The 21,454-nt window shown below is 43.5% G+C and overlaps 4 protein-coding genes across 4 annotated transcripts; 2 read left to right on the top strand and 2 right to left on the bottom strand.

Annotated features, from left to right (window-relative positions):
• Positions 1–1,305: 1,305 nt before the first annotated feature.
• LOC308119092 (trace amine-associated receptor 7g-like) lies at positions 1,306–8,672 on the top strand (the record flags this gene model as incomplete). The annotated part of the gene is made up of 4 exons (XM_080478923.1): positions 1,306–1,478; positions 1,564–2,385; positions 7,608–7,721; positions 7,862–8,672. 4 exons carry the CDS (start codon positions 1,306–1,308, stop codon positions 8,670–8,672), a joined length of 1,920 nt encoding a protein of 639 aa, XP_080335049.1.
• Positions 8,673–12,404: 3,732 nt separating this feature from the next.
• Positions 12,405–13,528, bottom strand: LOC308119093 (trace amine-associated receptor 13c-like; the record flags this gene model as incomplete). Its single annotated transcript, XM_080478924.1, has 2 exons — positions 12,405–13,215; positions 13,356–13,528. 2 exons carry the CDS (start codon positions 13,526–13,528, stop codon positions 12,405–12,407), a joined length of 984 nt encoding a protein of 327 aa, XP_080335050.1.
• Positions 13,529–16,125: 2,597 nt separating this feature from the next.
• LOC308119094 (trace amine-associated receptor 13c-like) lies at positions 16,126–17,249 on the top strand (the record flags this gene model as incomplete). Its single annotated transcript, XM_080478925.1, has 2 exons — positions 16,126–16,298; positions 16,439–17,249. 2 exons carry the CDS (start codon positions 16,126–16,128, stop codon positions 17,247–17,249), a joined length of 984 nt encoding a protein of 327 aa, XP_080335051.1.
• Positions 17,250–20,283: 3,034 nt separating this feature from the next.
• Positions 20,284–21,407, bottom strand: LOC308119096 (trace amine-associated receptor 13c-like; the record flags this gene model as incomplete). The annotated part of the gene is made up of 2 exons (XM_080478928.1): positions 20,284–21,094; positions 21,235–21,407. 2 exons carry the CDS (start codon positions 21,405–21,407, stop codon positions 20,284–20,286), a joined length of 984 nt encoding a protein of 327 aa, XP_080335054.1.
• Positions 21,408–21,454: the final 47 nt, after the last annotated feature.

Genomic DNA, 21,454 nt, shown 5'->3' on the forward strand with positions numbered 1-21,454 from the left:
ATTTTATGAGCTCACCATTGTGTAAATAGCAGACAGTGAAAAAAATCAAGAAACGATGCCCTTTTAATGTAAAAGTGATGTCATGTGATTTAAATGCTACAACTCACAGGTGAAAGATATATCGGATACGTAGTGTAAATTACAGACATTTAGAAAAATACATCATGTCCTGTTAATGTAAATGTTTAAACTTAGTATCTTTGTGATATAAATGCTGCAAACACCCGTTGTAGTGCGTAACATTTTTTTATACCACCTACAATTAGGAGGGCTTCACGATCACCCATAAATCTTTGGGGCCCGGTGTGGGGGTTGGGTCCTCTCGTTGGGAATCACTGGTTCATGTAACCAGAGAAAAGGCCAAAACAATGTTTTCCACTGTCCTTCACAGTTTGCAGCCACAGCACCAAACACTAATAACACCTTTAAGCATTAAAACTACTGCCAGGAAATGAGATGAATGAATTCCATTTTTTTTTTTTTGTCCTTTTATGTGGGACCTCATTGAGGAATACCTGAAGCTAATGTCAGGAAGAGGAATCACTGAGGAGAGAGGTGACCCATCTAACCAGAGCATTCAGACTAATGACTTTCCAGTTATGATGACAGGCCACATTTAACTGAACTATAAGTCAACTTTTCAGTTTTTTGGCAGCTCTTGTGGTTTACTCTAAGAAGAAACTTATACATATTATCCCAATGCTTTCCATATGGCACCACTAGATGTCACTGTATGACAACAAAAAGCTGCTTCAAAAATTTACATTACAACTGAATTTGATGAAGAGATCAAGTAAAATGTCTACAACCTAAAATATGTTCCCAAAACAATAAATGTCCACCCCAAAGAAAATGTCTTCAAAAGGGTCGAACATCCCAAAAACAATGAATATATCCACAAAGAAAAACATGTCAGATCTGGACTGTGGTTTTTTTTTATGATAAGTGCACTTTGTTTTTAAAAATTACAATACTTAAGTTTGTTTTCTAATGGGATGATCAGGAAATAGAATGTTGCTGGTTTTTTCAAATGTTTACTTTGACCTGTAATGATCCTAAGCTCTCAAATCAACTAAACTTTATTTGTGCAGCACTTTAAAAACAACCCCAGCTGAACCAAAGTACTGTCAATAAGGTGACCTTAAACCTAATAACACTGACCGGGTCTCATGGGTCGAAGCCAACAGGGTTGATGCCACACTGCCTGAAGGGCGGAGCAACGAGGTGGAATAGGAGCAAGTCAGTTATACAAGAGAGCATGAGGCAGGCAGCTGGCGGAAGTTGTATTCTCCTCAATCTCATAACATGGCAACTATTGATGAACCTGAGCTCTGCTTCCCAACACTCCTCAACTCTTCCTGCAGGAGGACAGTCAATCATCTCTCAGACTCAATGAGCATTTACATCACACTGTGCTTCATCTCTCTGCTCACTCTGGCGCTGAACCTGCTGGTCATCATCTCCATCTCTCATTTCAAGTATTGAAATATTTTAAGACAAAGCCCTTTCTGAGTTTGACTCATCATGTCATGTGTTTTAATTCTTGCTGTGTTTCCTCTTCAGGAAGCTACACACCCCCACAAACATCCTCCTCCTCTCTTTGGCTGTCTCAGATTTCTTTGTGGGCTTCATCATGTCCTTTCAGATTCTCATCATCAATGGCTGTTGGTATCTTGGTGACCACATGTGTGTATTGTATGTAGTTTTCGAATACATCGTTGTGAATTCCTCTGTAGGAACCATGGTGCTGATATCGATTGATCGTTATATTGCAGTATGTGATCCGTTACATTATCCCACCAAAGTGACTGAGAACAGAGCGAAGCTCATCGTGTTGCAGTGCTGGATTGGTTCTGCTCTCTGTCACACTCTGACACTCAAAGAGAACCTGAAACACCCCGGCAGCTTTAATTCCTGCACCGGAGAGTGTGTGATGGGGCAAAATCCCATTGCTGGATTTGCAGCTCTTGTCTTGAGCTTTATCGGTCCTGTTGTTGTCATCGTTGTCTTGTATATGAAAGTGTTTGTGGTGGCAGTGTCTCAGGCACGAGCCATGAGGTCTCATGCTGCATTGGTGACTCTGCACAAGTCGGAAAAAGTCAAGGCCAACAGATCAGAGCTGAAAGCAGCCCGGACTCTGGGTGTGGTGGTGGTCGTGTTTCTGTTGTGCTTCTGTCCATTTTATTGTGTCACACTCAAAAGTCAGGCCACAGTGTTCAGTGTCACAACCATCGCTTTTGTTTTGAATCTGTTGTATCTGAACTCCTGTCTGAACCCTCTGATTTATGCTTTGTTCTATCCCTGGTTCAGAAAATGTGTGAAACTGATATTTACCCTGCAGATACTGAGGCCTGGATCCTGTGAGGCCAACGTGATGCAGAGTGAGTGAAGCCAGTGACATTCAACTAGGGATGCGCTGATGCCACTTTTTATTTGAGGACAAGCACTAACTTTTAGTTACTTACTGGTAACTATTTGTCTTTTTTTGTCTTAAGCTTTCCATAAGAAAGACTTTCAGGCTTTCAGATCCACAGTGTCTCAGCACAAGATGACATGACCTTCACATGCACACACCAACACCTAACACAGACAAACACACATTGTGTTCCCAGCAACACTTAAACCTTCTCAGATAGCAGTCGCCACAACAACAGTGAAGGTTAAACCCAATCCAATCCAACTTTATTTATAAAGTATACCAAAGCAAATGTAGCTAAAACACATTGAAAGGGATAAAAACACAATTTTAAAGACTTTTAAATTTCAGTAAAAACTGCATAGAATAAGAAGTCAGCTGCTGGTGTTGAAGGTGAATGAAACGGTGGGATTTAAGGCACGTTTTAAAAACAGACAGGGAAGGAGCCTGGCTAGTGTTTGGAGGCAAATCTTTCCACAGCTTCGGGGCAATTACAGCAAAGGTCCAGGCCCCTCTGAGCTTCCGCTTGGTTTCTGAGACTGTCAGCAGCAGCTGGCCAGAGGGTGTGGAGGAGAGCACCTCGTACTCTCCATTCGCACTCTGGCTGGTGCATTTGAACTCATGTATGAACCCTCTGATCTATGCCATGTTTTACCCCTGGTTCAGGAAATCCATCAAACTCATTGTTACACTGCAGATACTGAAGCCGAACTCCTGCCATGCTAAGATAATGTAGACGTGAATTAATGAGGGACTTTCATAAACTAGAAGACAGAACAGTATTTTTTGGATTCATCCTGTCTTATTTCTCTGTTTTCATGTTCTCAAACCTTTAGGATTCAAGCCTCACACTTCAGGCATTTGACTGAATCCATCAGACATTAGATCATCTTCAACTGCAAAATGAAGCGTCAGGCTGGACTGGTTTGTTTGTTGGTTTGAATTCTGTTACTTGTGATATTTCTGTGTATTAGTACCTTGAAATCCAAACTGCTGCTCCAGAAAGTTGATGTCTGTGTTGCAATTGACACTGTATAATATATATATATAGTATAAACGAATTAAATTTGATGCCGTCTTTCATGAGCTGACTTTTTTAATGATCCATTTGGAGAAAGTCTTTCTGATCATTGTGACTGAGTGGTTGTAGCTCAGTGGTGATGAAACAGACTGGAGCTGAAACAGTAAAGTGAAAAAGTGTCCTGTAACAAAGAGAAAAGGCCAAAACTCGATTTTCCACTGTCCTGCACAGTTTGAAGCAATGTCACCAAACAAAATTAACACGTTCCAGCATTGAAACTCTTGCCAGGAAATCAGATGAATGAATTAGATCCAGCGTCTCTTTCCATGAGGGACATCATTGAGGGACACCTGAACCTGATGTGAGAAAGAGAAATAACTGACAGACTGAGGAGGGAAGTGACCGATCTAACAGCACAACCAACAACCAGAGCATTCAAAAGAATGAATTTCCAGTTATTATCACAGGCCACATTTAACTGAACAACTTAGTTTAAGTTTACAGTATGCTGGGATTGGGTCCAGCACCCGCCAAGCCTCAACAGGATGGATCAAACTTTGTTAAATGAACAAAAGGTTGGCGGGCAGATCACTACTTCAACTAAATCAATCATATTGTGTTAATCCACTTTGGGAAATTTCTTTTTTCCATATTAAATGTGGTGCAGCCACATTATGGCACTCCAGGGAGCTTATGGGGGTCAAAGGTCTTGACCTCTCTACTGTGGGATTCAGACCTGCAAACTTCTGGTCTCGTCTGCTTCTGTGGCCACTTTCTCCCCTCCCACAATTACTACTAGATTTGAGAGACATCTAGAAAAAACTACCACAATAAACCTACCAAATAGAAAAATATAATATCTCCCAAATTATAAATGTCCCCACCAAAAAGTGTCTTGAAAAAAAAAATCCCCCTAAATAAAAATGTCCCCAAAACCAAATTGGAATTCCAAATTGAAAGATGTCCCCACAAATAAAAAAGTCCTCATGGTTGGTTTTTTTTTAACAGATGTCGCTTATACTCAAAAAAAATGTAAAAGGCTGTAGTACTCAACGTAGATGGAGTATACTCCTTTACCACTAGCACTATGAATAAAAAGTAGAAAAAAAAAGATGAAAACTTTAAAGTTCCAATTACAAAACCCCCGATGGCTTTTTTGTGTTTTAAACAACCTGTGGGAAACCACATACTTTGAAACCCATTTTTTCTTTTTGGCTGATCAGAGTTTCACAGTAGATGAAATGTGTCTGTTAAATGTTTCTCTGTTGTGTTTAGAGTTCTGCCTGAACAGTCCTTCTCACAACCGTTTATGTTGAACCCTGGTACGGTTTCTGTGAGCCTTGTGAGAAGTCCAAGGAACATATCATAGCCATGATAAACTCTAAAAACCTGCAGTCAAACATGGAGCCAAATAGACAAAGTGACCGGGGTGGTAAAGCTCGGAGCGAGGGAAGGATGGAGGAAGATGGGGGGACGACCACAGACAATACCCTTGTTGATATCATATTACATTTGCTGCACCGATCCAAGCATCTTTCAATGAGCAACTGTTGCACAACCAGACAAGCCTGAGCAACACTTTCTAGTCACAAACATTCACAGTGACAAATAAATAAATATAGAAATGAGCAGCAAAAAAACAAAGAAAGATCATTTTGAAGAACGGCAGCAGAAAACAAGCTTTAATAGCAGCACATCTCATTCATGATACCAAGTACCTGGTTTCCTCACACGGTCCAAAAACAGGTGTGTGTGTGTGTGTGTGTGTGTGTGTGTGTGTGTGTGTGTGTGTGTGTGTGTGTGTGTGTGTGTGTGTGTGTGTGTGTGTGTGTGTGTGTGTGTGTGTGTGTGTGTGTGTGTGTGTGTGTGTGTGTGTGTGTGACCTGTCCAGGACGTGTCCTGCCCTTCTATGCACCCTTGGTGCTCGGATCCTAATAAGCCCAACGGCTGGAATATGGTCCTCTGGCACGTTCAGTGCTCAGACCCAAGTAAAGACTGATGGTTTAACACTGCGTTTCACTCTCCTTCTACAGTCCCTGACAAAAGTCTTGTCGCTTATCCATTTTGTAGAAACACCAGCCAATAACTTCATTTTAAATTAATCAATTGGTTCCAGAAATGGCGTATATGAAAGCTGAAACTGTTCCAAATGATGTTTAATGTACTAAAATAATTTTGTTCAATTGGGGAAAAACAAAATGCCTTCCACCCTATGGAGCTCCCACACCCCCATAGTGGATGTAAATCCAGACCATGTCTTTTTCCACTACTTAACCTGAATGTTTTCTTGGTGGATCTGGGATCCATGCTAGTTCCAGTAGGTCTCCTGGAATATTTGCACCAACTGTGATGTAATTCAACAGAAGATTCATCTGAAATATCCACCTTCTGCCACTTTTCCAGTGTCCAGCCTTTGAGCAGGCAGTGGGCCTTGGGAAATTCCACACAGTTTTTTAATTGTCTCTTGTTTAGAGCTGGTTTCTGGGCACTGATTCGACCATGGAGTCCATCTGGAGATAGGACTGGACAATGTGTTCTAGTTGCCACTGGGATTCCAGGTGACCAGGTCTGGTGAAGCTCTGCTGCAGTAGAAAAGGAGCTTGCCTAGGATCTCTGATCCTCCAGAGCAGTTGTCTTGTGGGGTCGGCCTGACCTGGGCTTGTCAGAAACGTCTCCTGTCTCTTCATATGTTACATCAGATAACTTCAGGGCACCACCTGTTTGACAAGAAATGATAGCCAATTTGTTTCTATCAGCATCATATGATTCACTCAACTATAAATTTTGAATATGAGTTAATAGTTAAATGACTGATGACTACCAAAGTTAAATGTTCTTGACACAAAAGAATTCAACATTTCATTCACCTTTGTGCACATTGATAAGACAGCGACTATGACTTCAAAAATTATATTTACCGTACAGTTCATAATAGGAGGGCAAATAGGAAAGAACAAATTGTACTACTTGATAAAATAAATTTTTTTGCAGTGGGTATAAAAATGCAAAACCAAGAGTCAATTTTTTTCAAGCTTTTATATTCTTAACAGTCCTCCGCCCGTTGCTGGGCTTGTGCTGATTGTGTTGTTTTTGATATGATTTGTGTAGGAGCGGGAGTTAATGGGTTAATGAACACAGAATAGCGTGCACATCTTGTGTCAATGTGAGGCACGGCTAACATTGATACGCAAGTTGGCTACCTACTCCTAATCACAACTCATCAAATCAACACATCTTAATGAAAGTTCAAGGGTTCTATGCAGAGCCGACTTGTTCAACTATCTACTGCCCAGGAGTTACCACATTTTGTTTGTGTCTTTGAAGAAGGAGTCGGTTTGTTGTCCAGGCTGGAGCAAGCTGGTGGTTCCTTGGTTTGCAGTTAGCACCTCCGTGCTAACTTTGGTTGTGAAAAAAAGATGAAGAAAGAGTTGTGGTTCAGGAGCAGTCCTTGCAATGTCCTGGTTCATTGCTGGAAAAAAGAACAGAAAATGTTTCTGAATTGTGGCATTTGTGATTTGCCTCCTGGGGGAAAACTTGTGGTGGAGAGCCGACTCTTTTGGCAGGGCCAGGAGAGGAGCATGGCCACAGGCCAATGACCAGAGAGGACACAAGTGATTGACCAGCAAAAGCCTTTGTTAGGGGACAATCCAGAAGTGTCAACCCGTGGGAGGACAGACCAATCACCTTCGGGGACTGGCTGCATGGCATCATGAGAGACGGTCAGTCTTAGTCCTGGGAAGGGAGCAGTGGGATCCCCAGGTTGTACGTGATAAATAGGGGAACAGCAGACACACTGGCCCAGGTGGACAGTACAAACAATGGACACACCTGCATGTACAGGTCATCCAACCCTGTTCTACTGGTGAGTGGACCATCTGCTTATCTGCTTTTCCAAGAAAAAACACCTTATTCATCCAGGAGCAGTACAGGAGTGGACCTGCTCCTTAGAGTACCAGGGGTCAGCACTCTAACCCAGGATCTGAAAGATGGAAGGAACACTATAGAGAGAGAGAGAGGGAGAGAGGGAGAGAGAGAGAGAGAGAGAGAGGGAGAGATAAAGGGTTTATCAGAGAGAGAGTCAGAGGACTCAGCAGCTCTCCTCTCAGTGAGGATGGACGCTGCAGAACGAGATGAACTCTGCTTCCCTCAACTCGTCAACTCTTCGTGCAGAAAGCCTCCAGCTCTTCAGTCCACGACCTTGTTGGTTCACGTCCTGCTGTCCTTCGTCTCTGTGCTCACTACTGCTCTCAACATGCTGGTCATCATCTCCATCTCACACTTCAGGCACATCACACTTTAATTATTATCACTTAAAGTCATGTTGTTCATGTCAATGTGTTTCTGTCATGTTACTTCATCGCTGTGATGGTCATGATGTGAGGAGTAATGATGTCCTCGTCCTCATCCTCCTCCTCCTCCTGCAGGCAGCTCCAGAGCCCCACCAACCTCCTGGTTCTCTCCCTGGCAGTGTCAGACTTCCTGGTGGGCCTCGTGCTGATGCCAGCTGAAATCATTTCCACCAATACCTGCTGGTACCTGGGCAACGCTGCATGCTCTCTGTACTATATTGTAGATTTCATCATCACCTCATCTTCGATTGTCAACGTTGTGCTCATATCACTGGACCGCTATTTAGCCATCTGTGATCCCCTGCACTACTCCAGCAGAGTCACTCTGGACAGAACTAAAGTCTCTGTCTGTCTCTGCTGGATCTGCTCCTGCATCTATAACACCACCCTCATCCTCATAAGCTTCCTTCTACAGTCTGATTCACACAGCTCCTGCAAAGGTGAGTGTGTGGTGGTCCTCAATAACATCACGATCACCGTGGACTTTGTCTTGACCTTCAGTGTGTCCATCACGGTCATCATCATTCTGTATCTGAGGGTGTTTGTGGTGGCGGTGTCTCAGGCTCGGGCCATGCGCTCTCACATCGCAGCACATCAGCACTCCTCAACCATCAACAAGTCTGAGCTGAAAGCAGCAAAGACTCTCGGTGTGGTCGTGGTGGTGTTTCTGATCTGTCTCTGTCCATATTACGCTCCTTCCTTCATGGGTGAGGGTGTGGAGGAGAGCACCTCGTCCTCTCCATTCGGACTCTGGATGGTGTATTTGAACTCATGTATGAACCCTCTGATCTATGCCATGTTTTACCCCTGGTTCAGGAAATCCATCAAACTCATTGTTACACTGCAGATACTGAAGCCGAACTCCTGCCATGCTAAGATAATGTAGACGTCAGCTACTGAGAAACGTCAGTAGGGTTAGTGCTCTGTGTTCATGTTCTCAAACCTTTAGGATTCAAGCCTCACACTTCAGGCCTTTGACTGAATCCATCAGACATTAGATCATCTTCAACTGCAAAATGAAGCGTCAGGCTGGACTGGTTTGTTTGTTGGTTTGAATTCTGTTACTTGTGATATTTCTGTGTATTAGTACCTTGAAATCCAAACTGCTGCTCCGGAAAGTTGATGTCTGTGTTGCAATTGACACTGTATAATATATATATATAATATAAACGAATTAAATTTGATGCCGTCTTTCATGAGCTGACTTTTTTAATGATCCATTTGGAGAAAGTCTTTCTGATCATTGTGACTGAGTGGTTGTAGCTCAGTGGTGATGAAACAGACTGGAGCTGAAACAGTAAAGTGAAAAACTGTCCTGTAACAAAGAGAAAAGGCCAAAACTCGATTTTCCACTGTCCTGCACAGTTTGAAGCAATGTCACCAAACAAAATTAACACGTTCCAGCATTGAAACTCTTGCCAGGAAATCAGATGAATGAATTAGATCCAGCGTCTCTTTCCATGAGGGACATCATTGAGGGACACCTGAACCTGATGTGAGAAAGAGAAATAACTGACAGACTGAGGAGGGAAGTGACCGATCTAACAGCACAACCAACAACCAGAGCATTCAAAATAATGAATTTCCAGTTATTATCACAGGCCACATTTAACTGAACAACTTAGTTTAAGTTTACAGTATGCTGGGATTGGGTCCAGCACCCGCCAAGCCTCGACAGGATGGATCAAACTTTGTTAAATGAACAAAAGGTTGGCGGGCAGATCACTACTTCAACTAAATCAATCATATTGTGTTAATCCACTTTGGGAAATTTCTTTTTTCCATATTAAATGTGGTGCAGCCCCATTATGGCACTCCAGGGAGCTTATCGGGGTCAAAGGTCTTGCTCAGTGACCCACATTGGTGACCTCTCAACTGTGGGATTCAGACCTGCAAACTTCTGATCTCATCTGCTTCTGTGGCCACTTTCCCCCCTCCCACAATTACTACTGGATTTGAGAGACATCTAGAAAAAATTCCCCCTAAATAAAAAGGTCCCCAAAACCAAATTGGAATTCCAAATTGAAAGATGTCCCCACAAATAAAAAAAGTCCTCATGGTTGGATTTTTTTTAACAGATGTCACTTATACTCAAAAAATATGTAAAAGGCTGTAGTACTCAACGTAGATGGAGTATACTCCTTTACCACTAGCACTATGAATAAAAAGTAGGAAAAAAAAGATGAAAACTTTAAAGTTCCAATTACAAAACCCCCGATGGCTTTTTTGTGTTTTAAACAACCTGTGGGAAACCACATACTTTGAAACCCATTTTTTCTTTTTGGCTGATCAGAGTTTCACAGTAGATGAAATGTGTCTGTTAAATGTTTCTCTGTTGTGTTTAGAGTTCTGCCTGAACAGTCCTTCTCACAGCCGTTTATGTTGAACCCTGGTACGGTTTCTGTGAGCCTTGTGAGAAGTCCAAGGAACATATCATAGCCATGATAAACTCTAAAAACCTGCAGTCAAACATGGAGCCAAATAGACAAAGTGACCGGGGTGGTAAAGCTCGGAGCGAGGGAAGGATGGAGGAAGATGGGGGGACGACCACAGACAATACCCTTGTTGATATCATATTACATTTGCTGCACCGATCCAAGCATCTTTCAATGAGCAACTGTTGCACAACCAGACAAGCCTGAGCAACACTTTCTAGACACAAACATAAACAGTGACAAATAAATAAATATAGAAATGAGAAGCAAAAAAACAAAGAAAGATCATTTTGAAGAACGGCAGCAGAAAACAAGCTTTAATAGCAGCACATCTCATTCATGATACCAAGTACCTGGTTTCCTCACACGGTCCAAAAACAGGTGTGTGTGTGTGTGTGTGTGTGTGTGTGTGTGTGTGTGTGTGTGTGTGTGTCTGTGTCTGTGTCTGTGTCTGTGTCTGTGTCTGTGTGTGTGTGTGTGTGTGTGTGTGTGTGTGTGTGTGTGTGTGTGTGTGTGTGTGTGTGTGTGTGTGTGTGTGTGTGTGTGTGTGTGTGTGTGTGTGTGTGTGTGTGTGTGTGTGTGTGTGTGAGTAGGGGGGTATTTTTGAAGACATAGATTGTTGTGGGGACATTTTGGTTTTTGAAGACATTTATTGTTTTAGGGACATTTTACCTTTGAGAGACTATTTTTCAAGTCTTTTTAGAATTTGAGCCTTTGTAGTTTTGTAGACTTATTGGTTTTTAGAAACCTTTATTGCTTTAGGGACGTTTTTGTTTTTGAACCCATTTTGTACTGTTAGATTGGTCACTTCACTCCTCAGTTATTCTTCCTCTTCACATTAGCGTCAGGTATTCCTCAGGGAGGTTCCATATAATCAGAAACAAAAGATTAAATTCATCCATCTGATTTCTTGGCAGTAATTTTAAAGCTGAAAAGTGTCATTTGTATTTGCTGCTGTTGCTGCAAACTGTGTAGGACAGTTGAATGCATAGTTTTGGCCTTTTCTCTGTGGTTACATGAACCAGTGATTCCAACCCAGGGGGGCCCAACCCCTCATGGGGGCCAGATTCATGTGGGGTCGGGAAGCAATCCTAATTGTAAGGGGTGTAACATTTTATATGTGTTAAAATAGGTGCTCACACTGCTGGGCCTCACCGGGGAGGCAAAGCGAAAGGCCATCAAATCTGCTTCAGAGGCCGCAGAGAAAGCCATAAGGTGGCTATGGATCAAGAAGGCAGAGCTGTGGACAAACGCTGCTGGGACAAAGGCTGGGATCTGGTCACCCTCAGTCGGGTTGCCTGGGCCAGGGTGTCTGATGTTGAAAGACCCTAACCAACCGATGACCCCAGGTTATACCACTGATGATGGGTCTAAGTGTATCTAGTAAATATATCTTTCACCTGTGAGTTGTAGCATTTAAATCACATGACATCACTTTTACATTAAAAGGGCATCGTTTCTGGACTTTTTTCACTGTCTGCTATTTACACAATGGTGAGCTCATAAAATAAACAACAGGGTTGAAAATAGCAGAGTTTCAGGCTAAACAGAAAGATGAATCAGTTAAAAAGTAAAGAACAGTGTACCAAGAGAGTTACATAGAATATGGCTTTATTGAAGCAATGGAGAAAATTACAGCTGAATGCATCTTTTCAGTGAAAACCTGACAAATAAAGGTTTTAAACTGTTCAAGCTGACGTGGCACCACACCACCACACACACTGAGACAAAGTGTAAACCTGAAAACTTCATCCTCAGAGAAAAGGAAGTCACTGTGACAGAATCTAACAAATAATCTGCATTAACACAAATAGTGAGTTATGAGGCTCCTTCAACTTTTCTTTGTATTTGCACAGGGTTTTGTGGGGTGGCCAGAGTTTACAGTGGTAAAAATGTAGATGATAAACTGCAGAGCAGAACGTCACGGCTTTGAATCACATAGTCAGAGTGATCAGAAAGACTTTATCCAGATGGATCATTAAAGAAATTCATCTTCAGTCCAGCCTGGCGCTTCATTTTGCAGTTGAAGATGATCTAATGTCTGATGGATTCAGTCAAAGGCCTGAAGTGTGAGGCTTGAATCCTAAAGGTTTGAGAACATGAACACAGAGAAATAAGACAGGATGAATCAAAAAAATACTGTTCTGTTTTCTAGTTTATGAAAGTCCCTCATTAATTCACGTCTACATTATCTTAGCATGGCAGGAGTTCGGCTTCAGTATCTGCAGTGTAACAATGAGTTTGATGGATTTCCTGAACCAGGGGTAAAACATGGCATAGATCAGAGGGTTCATACATGAGTTCAAATGCACCAGGAAGTCTACGAATGAAGAGGACGAGGTGCTCTCCTCCACACCCTCACCCATGAAGGAAGGAGCGTAATATGGACATAGACAGATCAGAAACACCACCACGACCACACCGAGAGTCTTTGCTGCTTTCAGCTCAGACTTGTTGATGGTTGAGGAGTGCTGATGTGCTGTGATGTGAGAGCGCATGGCCCGAGCCTGAGACACCGCCACCACAAACACCCTCAGATACAGAATGATGATGACCGTGATGGACACACTGAAGGTCAAGACAAAGTCCACGGTGATCGTGATGTTATTGAGGACCACCACACACTCACCTTTGCAGGAGCTGTGTGAATCAGACTGTCGGAGGAAGCTTATGAGGATGAGGGTGGTGTTATAGATGCAGGAGCAGATCCAGCAGAGACAGACAGAGACTTTAGTTCTGTCCAGAGTGACTCTGCTGGGGTAGTGCAGGGGATCACAGATGGCCAAATAGCGGTCAATAGATATGAGCACAATGTTTATGATCGAAGATGAGGTGATGATGAAACCTACAATATGGTACAGAGTGCATAAAGCATTGCCCAGGTACCAGCAGCTCTTTGTGGAAATGAAGTCAGCTGGCATCAGCACGAGGCCCACCAGGAAGTCTGACACTGCCAGGGAGCGAACCAGGAGGTTGGTGGGGCTCTGGAGCTGCCTGCAGGAGGAGGAGGAGGACGAGGACGAGGACAACATTACTCCTCACATCATGACCATCACGGTGATGAAGTAACATGACAGAAACACATTGACATGAACAACATGACTTTAAGTGATAATAATTAAAGTGTGATGTGCCTGAAGTGTGAGATGGAGATGATGACCAGCATGTTGAGAGCAGTAGTGAGCACAGAGACGAAGGACAGCAGGACGTGAACCAACAAGGTCGTGGACTGAAGAGCTGGAGGCTTTCTGCAGGAAGAGTTGACGAGTTGAGGGAAGCAGAGTTCATCTCGTTCTGCAGCGTCCATCCTCACTGAGAGGAGAGCTGCTGAGTCCTCTGACTCTCTCTGATAAACCCTTTATCCCCCTCCCTCTCTCTCTCTCTCTCTCTCTCTCTATCTCTCACTCTCTCTCTAGAGAGAAAGAGAGAGTAAACAGTGTCGTGTTTCCAGTTCACTTGTGTTTCGACATTCCCTGTTATTAGAAAATGACCCTTGTTACAGAAGAAAAGACATGATTCTGATTCAAATACCATATCAGTACATTGCTAAAAGCATCACTGCAAATACCTGCAAAAAGGATCAATTCCTCCAAAAAACTCATGGTTTAACCGGGTTTCACACCGAGAATGTAAGTTGGCATATATATGTCATCTCATGAAACGTGAAATTTGGGGTCAGTGGGAGCTTGGACAGCTTATGTAGATTGTACTTCCTGTTTCCAGTAGGTGGCGCTATCACCAATGGTTTTAATCATCATATGGCTGTGATCAGATGTGGACACTAGTGCAGCGTGTAAAGTTTGAGGCTGATCTGATCATGTTCAGTCTCTTTACACTGCACTTCCTCTTTCGTGGCAACACGTCCAACTTAGAGTCGTGCTCGCAGCCACACCGCCAACATTCTGCTAAAGATTTTAGGAAATTTTGCTCATCGATACCTTTTCCAGCCAGAGAAATAAATTTGAGGCACATTGGAATACCCCCCTAGAACAAGTTTACTCTAGAAAATGTGTACATTTGGGCCTAAATTGGCAGCAATCCACCATATCGTTCAAACTGGCTGACTTCCTGTTGGGTGTTTGGAACAGCCTCCCTGGACTTTTCTGTTTGTTTTAGGGTGTTACATATGTCTACCAAATTCCGTAGCCCTCGGTGAAACGTGACACCGGGGCTTAATCTTCTAAATTTCCTTGTTGGTGCTGTTGAGCTATTTGGCCAGTCACATGAGTAATTTCCCATAAATATAAAAAGGTTCGCCAGGTCTCGTGTTTGTGTCATGCCCTCCACTTCGCAACCCTAATTTGGTCCGTTGGCACCATCTGGTGGCCTCCTGTCTCAAGGGCATGACCTCTCACCTCCAATAAACTCAACCGCTTCCAGCTGCGGTGGGGAGTGGCCTCACCACCTGCACCTCCTATATAAACACTGGCTGACCACGAACCGACGCCAAACCGTAAAGTACTTCAGCCTGGTCCTATGCGTAACTGGATTCCTGTCTGCCTCCTGCCTGCCTGGAACTACGATCCCCTCTAACCTTCCCACTCTGCAGCTGAGTCTCCCCACTCCTGTGCCAGACTCCTCCGCCCGTCCTCTTTGGCTGCGATCGTTTGTACTTTGTTTTCTAGTAGCTTTTCCGTCAGGAGTTTCCCGATCGTTTTCTGTTTTCTTCTTAGTATTAGTTTTTGCCTTAGTAGGTTTTTTTGTTCCCGCTCTTCCTTTAGTTTAAATAAACCCGTGAATCAAATTCTGTGTCTCCTGTTTTGCTGTCTGCACTTGAGCCTCAGTTCCGTCCCATGACAGTTTGCAAAGTCTCACGACTTTTCGTACATTCAGACCCTCAAAAACATGTTTGTTACACAAACATTTTACATTCCTCTGAAGAATTCCAAAAAGGTTCTATGCACCCTTGGTGCTCGGATCCTAATAAGCCCAACGGCTGGAATATGGTCCTCTGGCACGTTCAGTGCTCAGACCCAAGTAAAGACTGATGGTTTAACACTGCGTTTCACTCTCCTTCTACAGTCCCTGACAAAAGTCTTGTCGCTTATCCATTTTGTAGAAACACCAGCCAATAACTTCATTTTAAATTAATCAATTGGTTCCAGAAATGGTGTATATGAAAGCTGAAACTGTTCCAAATGTTTAATGTACTAAAATAATTTTGTTCAATTGGGGAAAAAAAAAATGCCTTCCACCCTATGGAGCTCCCACACCCCCATACTGGATGTAAATCCAGACCATGTTTTTTCCACTACTTAACCTGAATGTTTTCTTGGTGAATCTGGGATCCATGCTAGTTCCAGTAGGTCTCCTGGAATATTTGCGCCAACTGTGATGTAATTCAACAGAAGATTCATCTGAAATATCCACCTTCTGCCACTTTTCCAGTGTCCAGCCTTTGAGCAGGCAGTGGGCCTTGGGAAATGCCGCACAGTTTTTTAATTCTCTTGTTTAGAGCTGGTTTCTGGAAACTGATTCAACCATGGAGTCCATTTGGAGATAGGACTGGACAATGTGTTCTAGTTGCCACTGGGATTCCAGGTGACCAGGTCTGGTGAAGCTCTGCTGCAGTAGAAAAGGAGCTTGCCTAGGATCTCTGATCCTCCAGAGCAGTTGTCTTGTGGGGTCGGCCTGACCTGGGCTTGTCAGAAACGTCTCCTGTCTCTTCATATGTTACATCAGATAACTTCAGGGCACCACCTGTTTGACAAGAAATGATAGCCAATTTGTTTCTATCAGCATCATATGATTCACTCAACTATTAATTTTGAATATGAGTTAATAGTTAAATGACTGATGACTACCAAAGTTAATATCTCTCAGAGAGAGAGAGAGGGAGAGGGGGGGGGGTAAAGGGTTTATCAGAGAGAGTCAGAGGACTCAGCAGCTCTCCTCTCAGTGAGGATGGACGCTGCAGAACGAGATGAACTCTGCTTCCCTCAACTCGTCAACTCTTCCTGCAGAAAGCCTCCAGCTCTTCAGTCCACGACCTTGTTGGTTCACGTCCTGCTGTCCTTCGTCTCTGTGCTCACTACTGCTCTCAACATGCTGGTCATCATCTCCATCTCACACTTCAGGCACATCACACTTTAATTATTATCACTTAAAGTCATGTTGTTCATGTCAATGTGTTTCTGTCATGTTACTTCATCGCCGTGATGGTCATGATGTGAGGAGTAATGTTGTCCTCGTCCTCGTCCTCCTCCTCCTCCTGCAGGCAGCTCCAGAGCCCCACCAACCTCCTGGTTCTCTCCCTGGCAGTGTCAGACTTCCTGGTGGGCCTCGTGCTGATGCCAGCTGAAATCATTTCCACCAATACCTGCTGGTACCTGGGCAACGCTGTATGCTCTCTGTACTATGTTGTAGATTTCATCATCACCTCATCTTCGATTGTAAACGTTGTGCTCATATCAATTGACCGCTATTTGGCCATCTGTGATCCCCTGCACTACCCCAGCAGAGTCACTCTGGACAGAACTAAAGTCTCTGTCTGTCTCTGCTGGATCTGCTCCTGCATCTATAACACCACCCTCATCCTCATAAGCTTCCTCCGACAGTCTGATTCACACAGCTCCTGCAAAGGTGAGTGTGTGGTGGTCCTCAATAACATCACGGTCACCGTGGACTTTGTCTTGACCTTCAGTGCGTCCATCACGGTCATCATCATTCTGTATCTGAGGGTGTTTGTGGTGGCGGTGTCTCAGGCTCGGGCCATGCGCTCTCACATCGCAGCACATCAGCACTCCTCAACCATCAACAAGTCTGAGCTGAAAGCAGCAAAGACTCTCGGTGTGGTCGTGGTGGTGTTTCTGATCTGTCTCTGTCCATATTACGCTCCTTCCTTCATGGGTGAGGGTGTGGAGGAGAGCACCTCGTCCTCGCCATTCACACACTGGCTGGTGTATTTGAACTCATGTATGAACCCTCTGATCTATGCCATGTTTTACCCCTGGTTCAGGAAATCCATCAAACTCATTGTTACACTGCAGATACTGAAGCCGAACTCCTGCCATGCTAAGATAATGTAGACGTGAGCTACTGAGAAACGTCAGTAGGGTTAGTGCTCTGTGTTCATGTTCTCAAACCTTTAGGATTCAAGCCTCCTTGGTTTAAATTCTGTTACTTCTAATCTTTCTCTGTATATAATGTCGCCATTCTGAGATTTTCCCTCCAAGGGGAGTGTTTTTTCTTCCTGTAGGATTGCTGGGTTTTCCTCAATGAGATCTCAGTGTTATAATCCACACTGTATAAATGAATTAGATTACAAGCAGTCTAATTTAAGTTGAATTTCTTAAATGATCCATCTGGATCTCGTCTTTGTCAACGGTGGTGAGACAGACTTGAGTTGATTCAGTAAAATGAAAAACTGTTCGTCATGTTCAACTCTGCAGTTTACGTCAGTGACTCCCAACGTTTTCTTGAGGGATAAAGAGTTTTACCAACTGTCAACTCAGGCTACCACACAACACTCACAGCAATTGTTAAGAAAGGTTGAAGGAGCCTCATAGCACTCTAAATATATTAAAGAATAAAATAAACGGCCCCGAGCACAGTTTCAACCTGCAGAATGAGAGCCCTTGCCCCTCCCCCACATCACTGTCAGGAAATCAGATGAATGAATTAGATCCAGCGTCTCTTTCCATGAGGGACATCATTGAGGGACACCTGAACCTGATGTGAGAAAGAGAAATAACTGACAGACTGAGGAGGGAAGTGACCGATCTAACAGCACAACCAACAACCAGAGCATTCAAAATAATGAATTTCCAGTTATTATCACAGGCCACATTTAACTGAACAACCCATTTTTTCTTTTTGGCTGATCAGAGTTTCACAGTAGATGAAATGTGTCTGTTAAATGTTTCTCTGTTGTGTTTAGAGTTCTGCCTGAACAGTCCTTCTCACAACCGTTTATGTTGAACCCTGGTACGGTTTCTGTGAGCCTTGTGAGAAGTCCAAGGAACATATCATAGCCATGATAAACTCTAAAAACCTGCAGTCAAACATGGAGCCAAATAGACAAAGTGACCGGGGTGGTAAAGCTCGGAGCGAGGGAAGGATGGAGGAAGATGGGGGGACGACCACAGACAATACCCTTGTTGATATCATATTACATTTGCTGCACCGATCCAAGCATCTTTCAATGAGCAACTGTTGCACAACCAGACAAGCCTGAGCAACACTTTCTAGTCACAAACATTCACAGTGACAAATAAATAAATATAGAAATGAGCAGCAAAAAAACAAAGAAAGATCATTTTGAAGAACGGCAGCAGAAAACAAGCTTTAATAGCAGCACATCTCATTCATGATACCAAGTACCTGGTTTCCTCACACGGTCCAAAAACAGGTGTGTGTGTGTGTGTGTGTGTGTGTGTGTGTGTGTGTGTGTGTGTGTGTGTGTGTGTGTGTGTGTGTGTGTGTGTGTGTGTGTGTGTGTGTGTGTGTGTGCGTGTGCGTGTGCGTGAGTAGGGGGGTATTTTTGAAGACATAGATTATTGTGGGGACATTTTGGTTTTTGAAGACATTTATTGTTTTAGGGACATTTTACCTTTGAGAGACTATTTTTCAAGTCTTTTTAGAATTTGAGCCTTTGTAGTTTTGTAGACTTATTGGTTTTTAGAAACCTTTATTGCTTTAGGGACGTTTTTGTTTTTGAACCCATTTTGTACTGTTAGATTGGTCACTTCACTCCTCAGTTATTCTTCCTCTTCACATTAGCGTCAGGTATTCCTCAGGGAGGTTCCATATAATCAGAAACAAAAGATTAAATTCATCCATCTGATTTCTTGGCAGTAATTTTAAAGCTGAAAAGTGTCATTTGTATTTGCTGCTGTTGCTGCAAACTGTGTAGGACAGTTGAATGCATAGTTTTGGCCTTTTCTCTGTGGTTACATGAACCAGTGATTCCAACCCAGGGGGGCCCAACCCCTCATGGGGGCCAGATTCATGTGGGGTCGGGAAGCAATCCTAATTGTAAGGGGTGTAACATTTTATATGTGTTAAAATAGGTGCTCACACTGCTGGGCCTCACCGGGGAGGCAAAGCGAAAGGCCATCAAATCTGCTTCAGAGGCCGCAGAGAAAGCCATAAGGTGGCTATGGATCAAGAAGGCAGAGCTGTGGACAAACGCTGCTGGGACAAAGGCTGGGATCTGGTCACCCTCAGTCGGGTTGCCTGGGCCAGGGTGTCTGATGTTGAAAGACCCTAACCAACCGATGACCCCAGGTTATACCACTGATGATGGGTCTAAGTGTATCTAGTAAATATATCTTTCACCTGTGAGTTGTAGCATTTAAATCACATGACATCACTTTTACATTAAAAGGGCATCGTTTCTGGATTTTTTTCACTGTCTGCTATTTACACAATGGTGAGCTCATAAAATAAACAACAGGGTTGAAAATAGCAGAGTTTCAGGCTAAACAGAAAGATGAATCAGTTAAAAAGTAAAGAACAGTGTACCAAGAGAGTTACATAGAATATGGCTTTATTGAAGCAATGGAGAAAATTACAGCTGAATGCATCTTTTCAGTGAAAACCTGACAAATAAAGGTTTTAAACTGTTCAAGCTGACGTGGCACCACACCACCACACACACTGAGACAAAGTGTAAACCTGAAAACTTCATCCTCAGAGAAAAGGAAGTCACTGTGACAGAATCTAACAAATAATCTGCATTAACACAAATAGTGAGTTATGAGGCTCCTTCAACTTTTCTTTGTATTTGCACAGGGTTTTGTGGGGTGGCCAGAGTTTACAGTGGTAAAAATGTAGATGATAAACTGCAGAGCAGAACGTCACGGCTTTGAATCACATAGTCAGAGTGATCAGAAAGACTTTATCCAGATGGATCATTAAAGAAATTCATCTTCAGTCCAGCCTGGCACTTCATTTTGCAGTTGAAGATGATCTAATGTCTGATGGATTCAGTCAAAGGCCTGAAGTGTGAGGCTTGAATCCTAAAGGTTTGAGAACATGAACACAGAGAAATAAGACAGGATGAATCAAAAAAATACTGTTCTGTTTTCTAGTTTATGAAAGTCCCTCATTAATTCACGTCTACATTATCTTAGCATGGCAGGAGTTCGGCTTCAGTATCTCCAGTGTAACAATGAGTTTGATGGATTTCCTGAACCAGGGGTAAAACATGGCATAGATCAGAGGGTTCATACATGAGTTCAAATGCACCAGGAAGTCTACGAATGAAGAGGACGAGGTGCTCTCCTCCACACCCTCACCCATGAAGGAAGGAGCGTAATATGGACATAGACAGATCAGAAACACCACCACGACCACACCGAGAGTCTTTGCTGCTTTCAGCTCAGACTTGTTGATGGTTGAGGAGTGCTGATGTGCTGCGATGTGAGAGCGCATGGCCCGAGCCTGAGACACCGCCACCACAAACACCCTCAGATACAGAATGATGATGACCGTGATGGACACACTGAAGGTCAAGACAAAGTCCACGGTGACCGTGATGTTATTGAGGACCACCACACACTCACCTTTGCAGGAGCTGTGTGAATCAGACTGTCGGAGGAAGCTTATGAGGATGAGGGTGGTGTTATAGATGCAGGAGCAGATCCAGCAGAGACAGACAGAGACTTTAGTTCTGTCCAGAGTGACTCTGCTGGGGTAGTGCAGGGGATCACAGATGGCCAAATAGCGGTCAATTGATATGAGCACAATGTTTATGATCGAAGATGAGGTGATGATGAAACCTACAATATGGTACAGAGTGCATAAAGCATTGCCCAGGTACCAGCAGCTCTTTGTGGAAATGATGTCAGCTGGCATCAGCACGAGGCCCACCAGGAAGTCTGACACTGCCAGGGAGAGAACCAGGAGGTTGGTGGGGCTCTGGAGCTGCCTGCAGGAGGAGGAGGAGGATGAGGACGAGGACAACATTACTCCTCACATCATGACCATCACGGTGATGAAGTAACATGACAGAAACACATTGACATGAACAACATGACTTTAAGTGATAATAATTAAAGTGTGATGTGCCTGAAGTGTGAGATGGAGATGATGACCAGCATGTTGAGAGCAGTAGTGAGCACAGAGACGAAGGACAGCAGGACGTGAACCAACAAGGTCGTGGACTGAAGAGCTGGAGGCTTTCTGCACGAAGAGTTGACGAGTTGAGGGAAGCAGAGTTCATCTCGTTCTGCAGCGTCCATCCTCACTGAGAGGAGAGCTGCTGAGTCCTCTGACTCTCTCTGATAAA

This window comes from Lipophrys pholis, assembly GCF_963383615.2.
Source record: "Lipophrys pholis genome assembly, chromosome: 13".
Taxonomy (NCBI): domain Eukaryota; kingdom Metazoa; phylum Chordata; class Actinopteri; order Blenniiformes; family Blenniidae; genus Lipophrys; species Lipophrys pholis.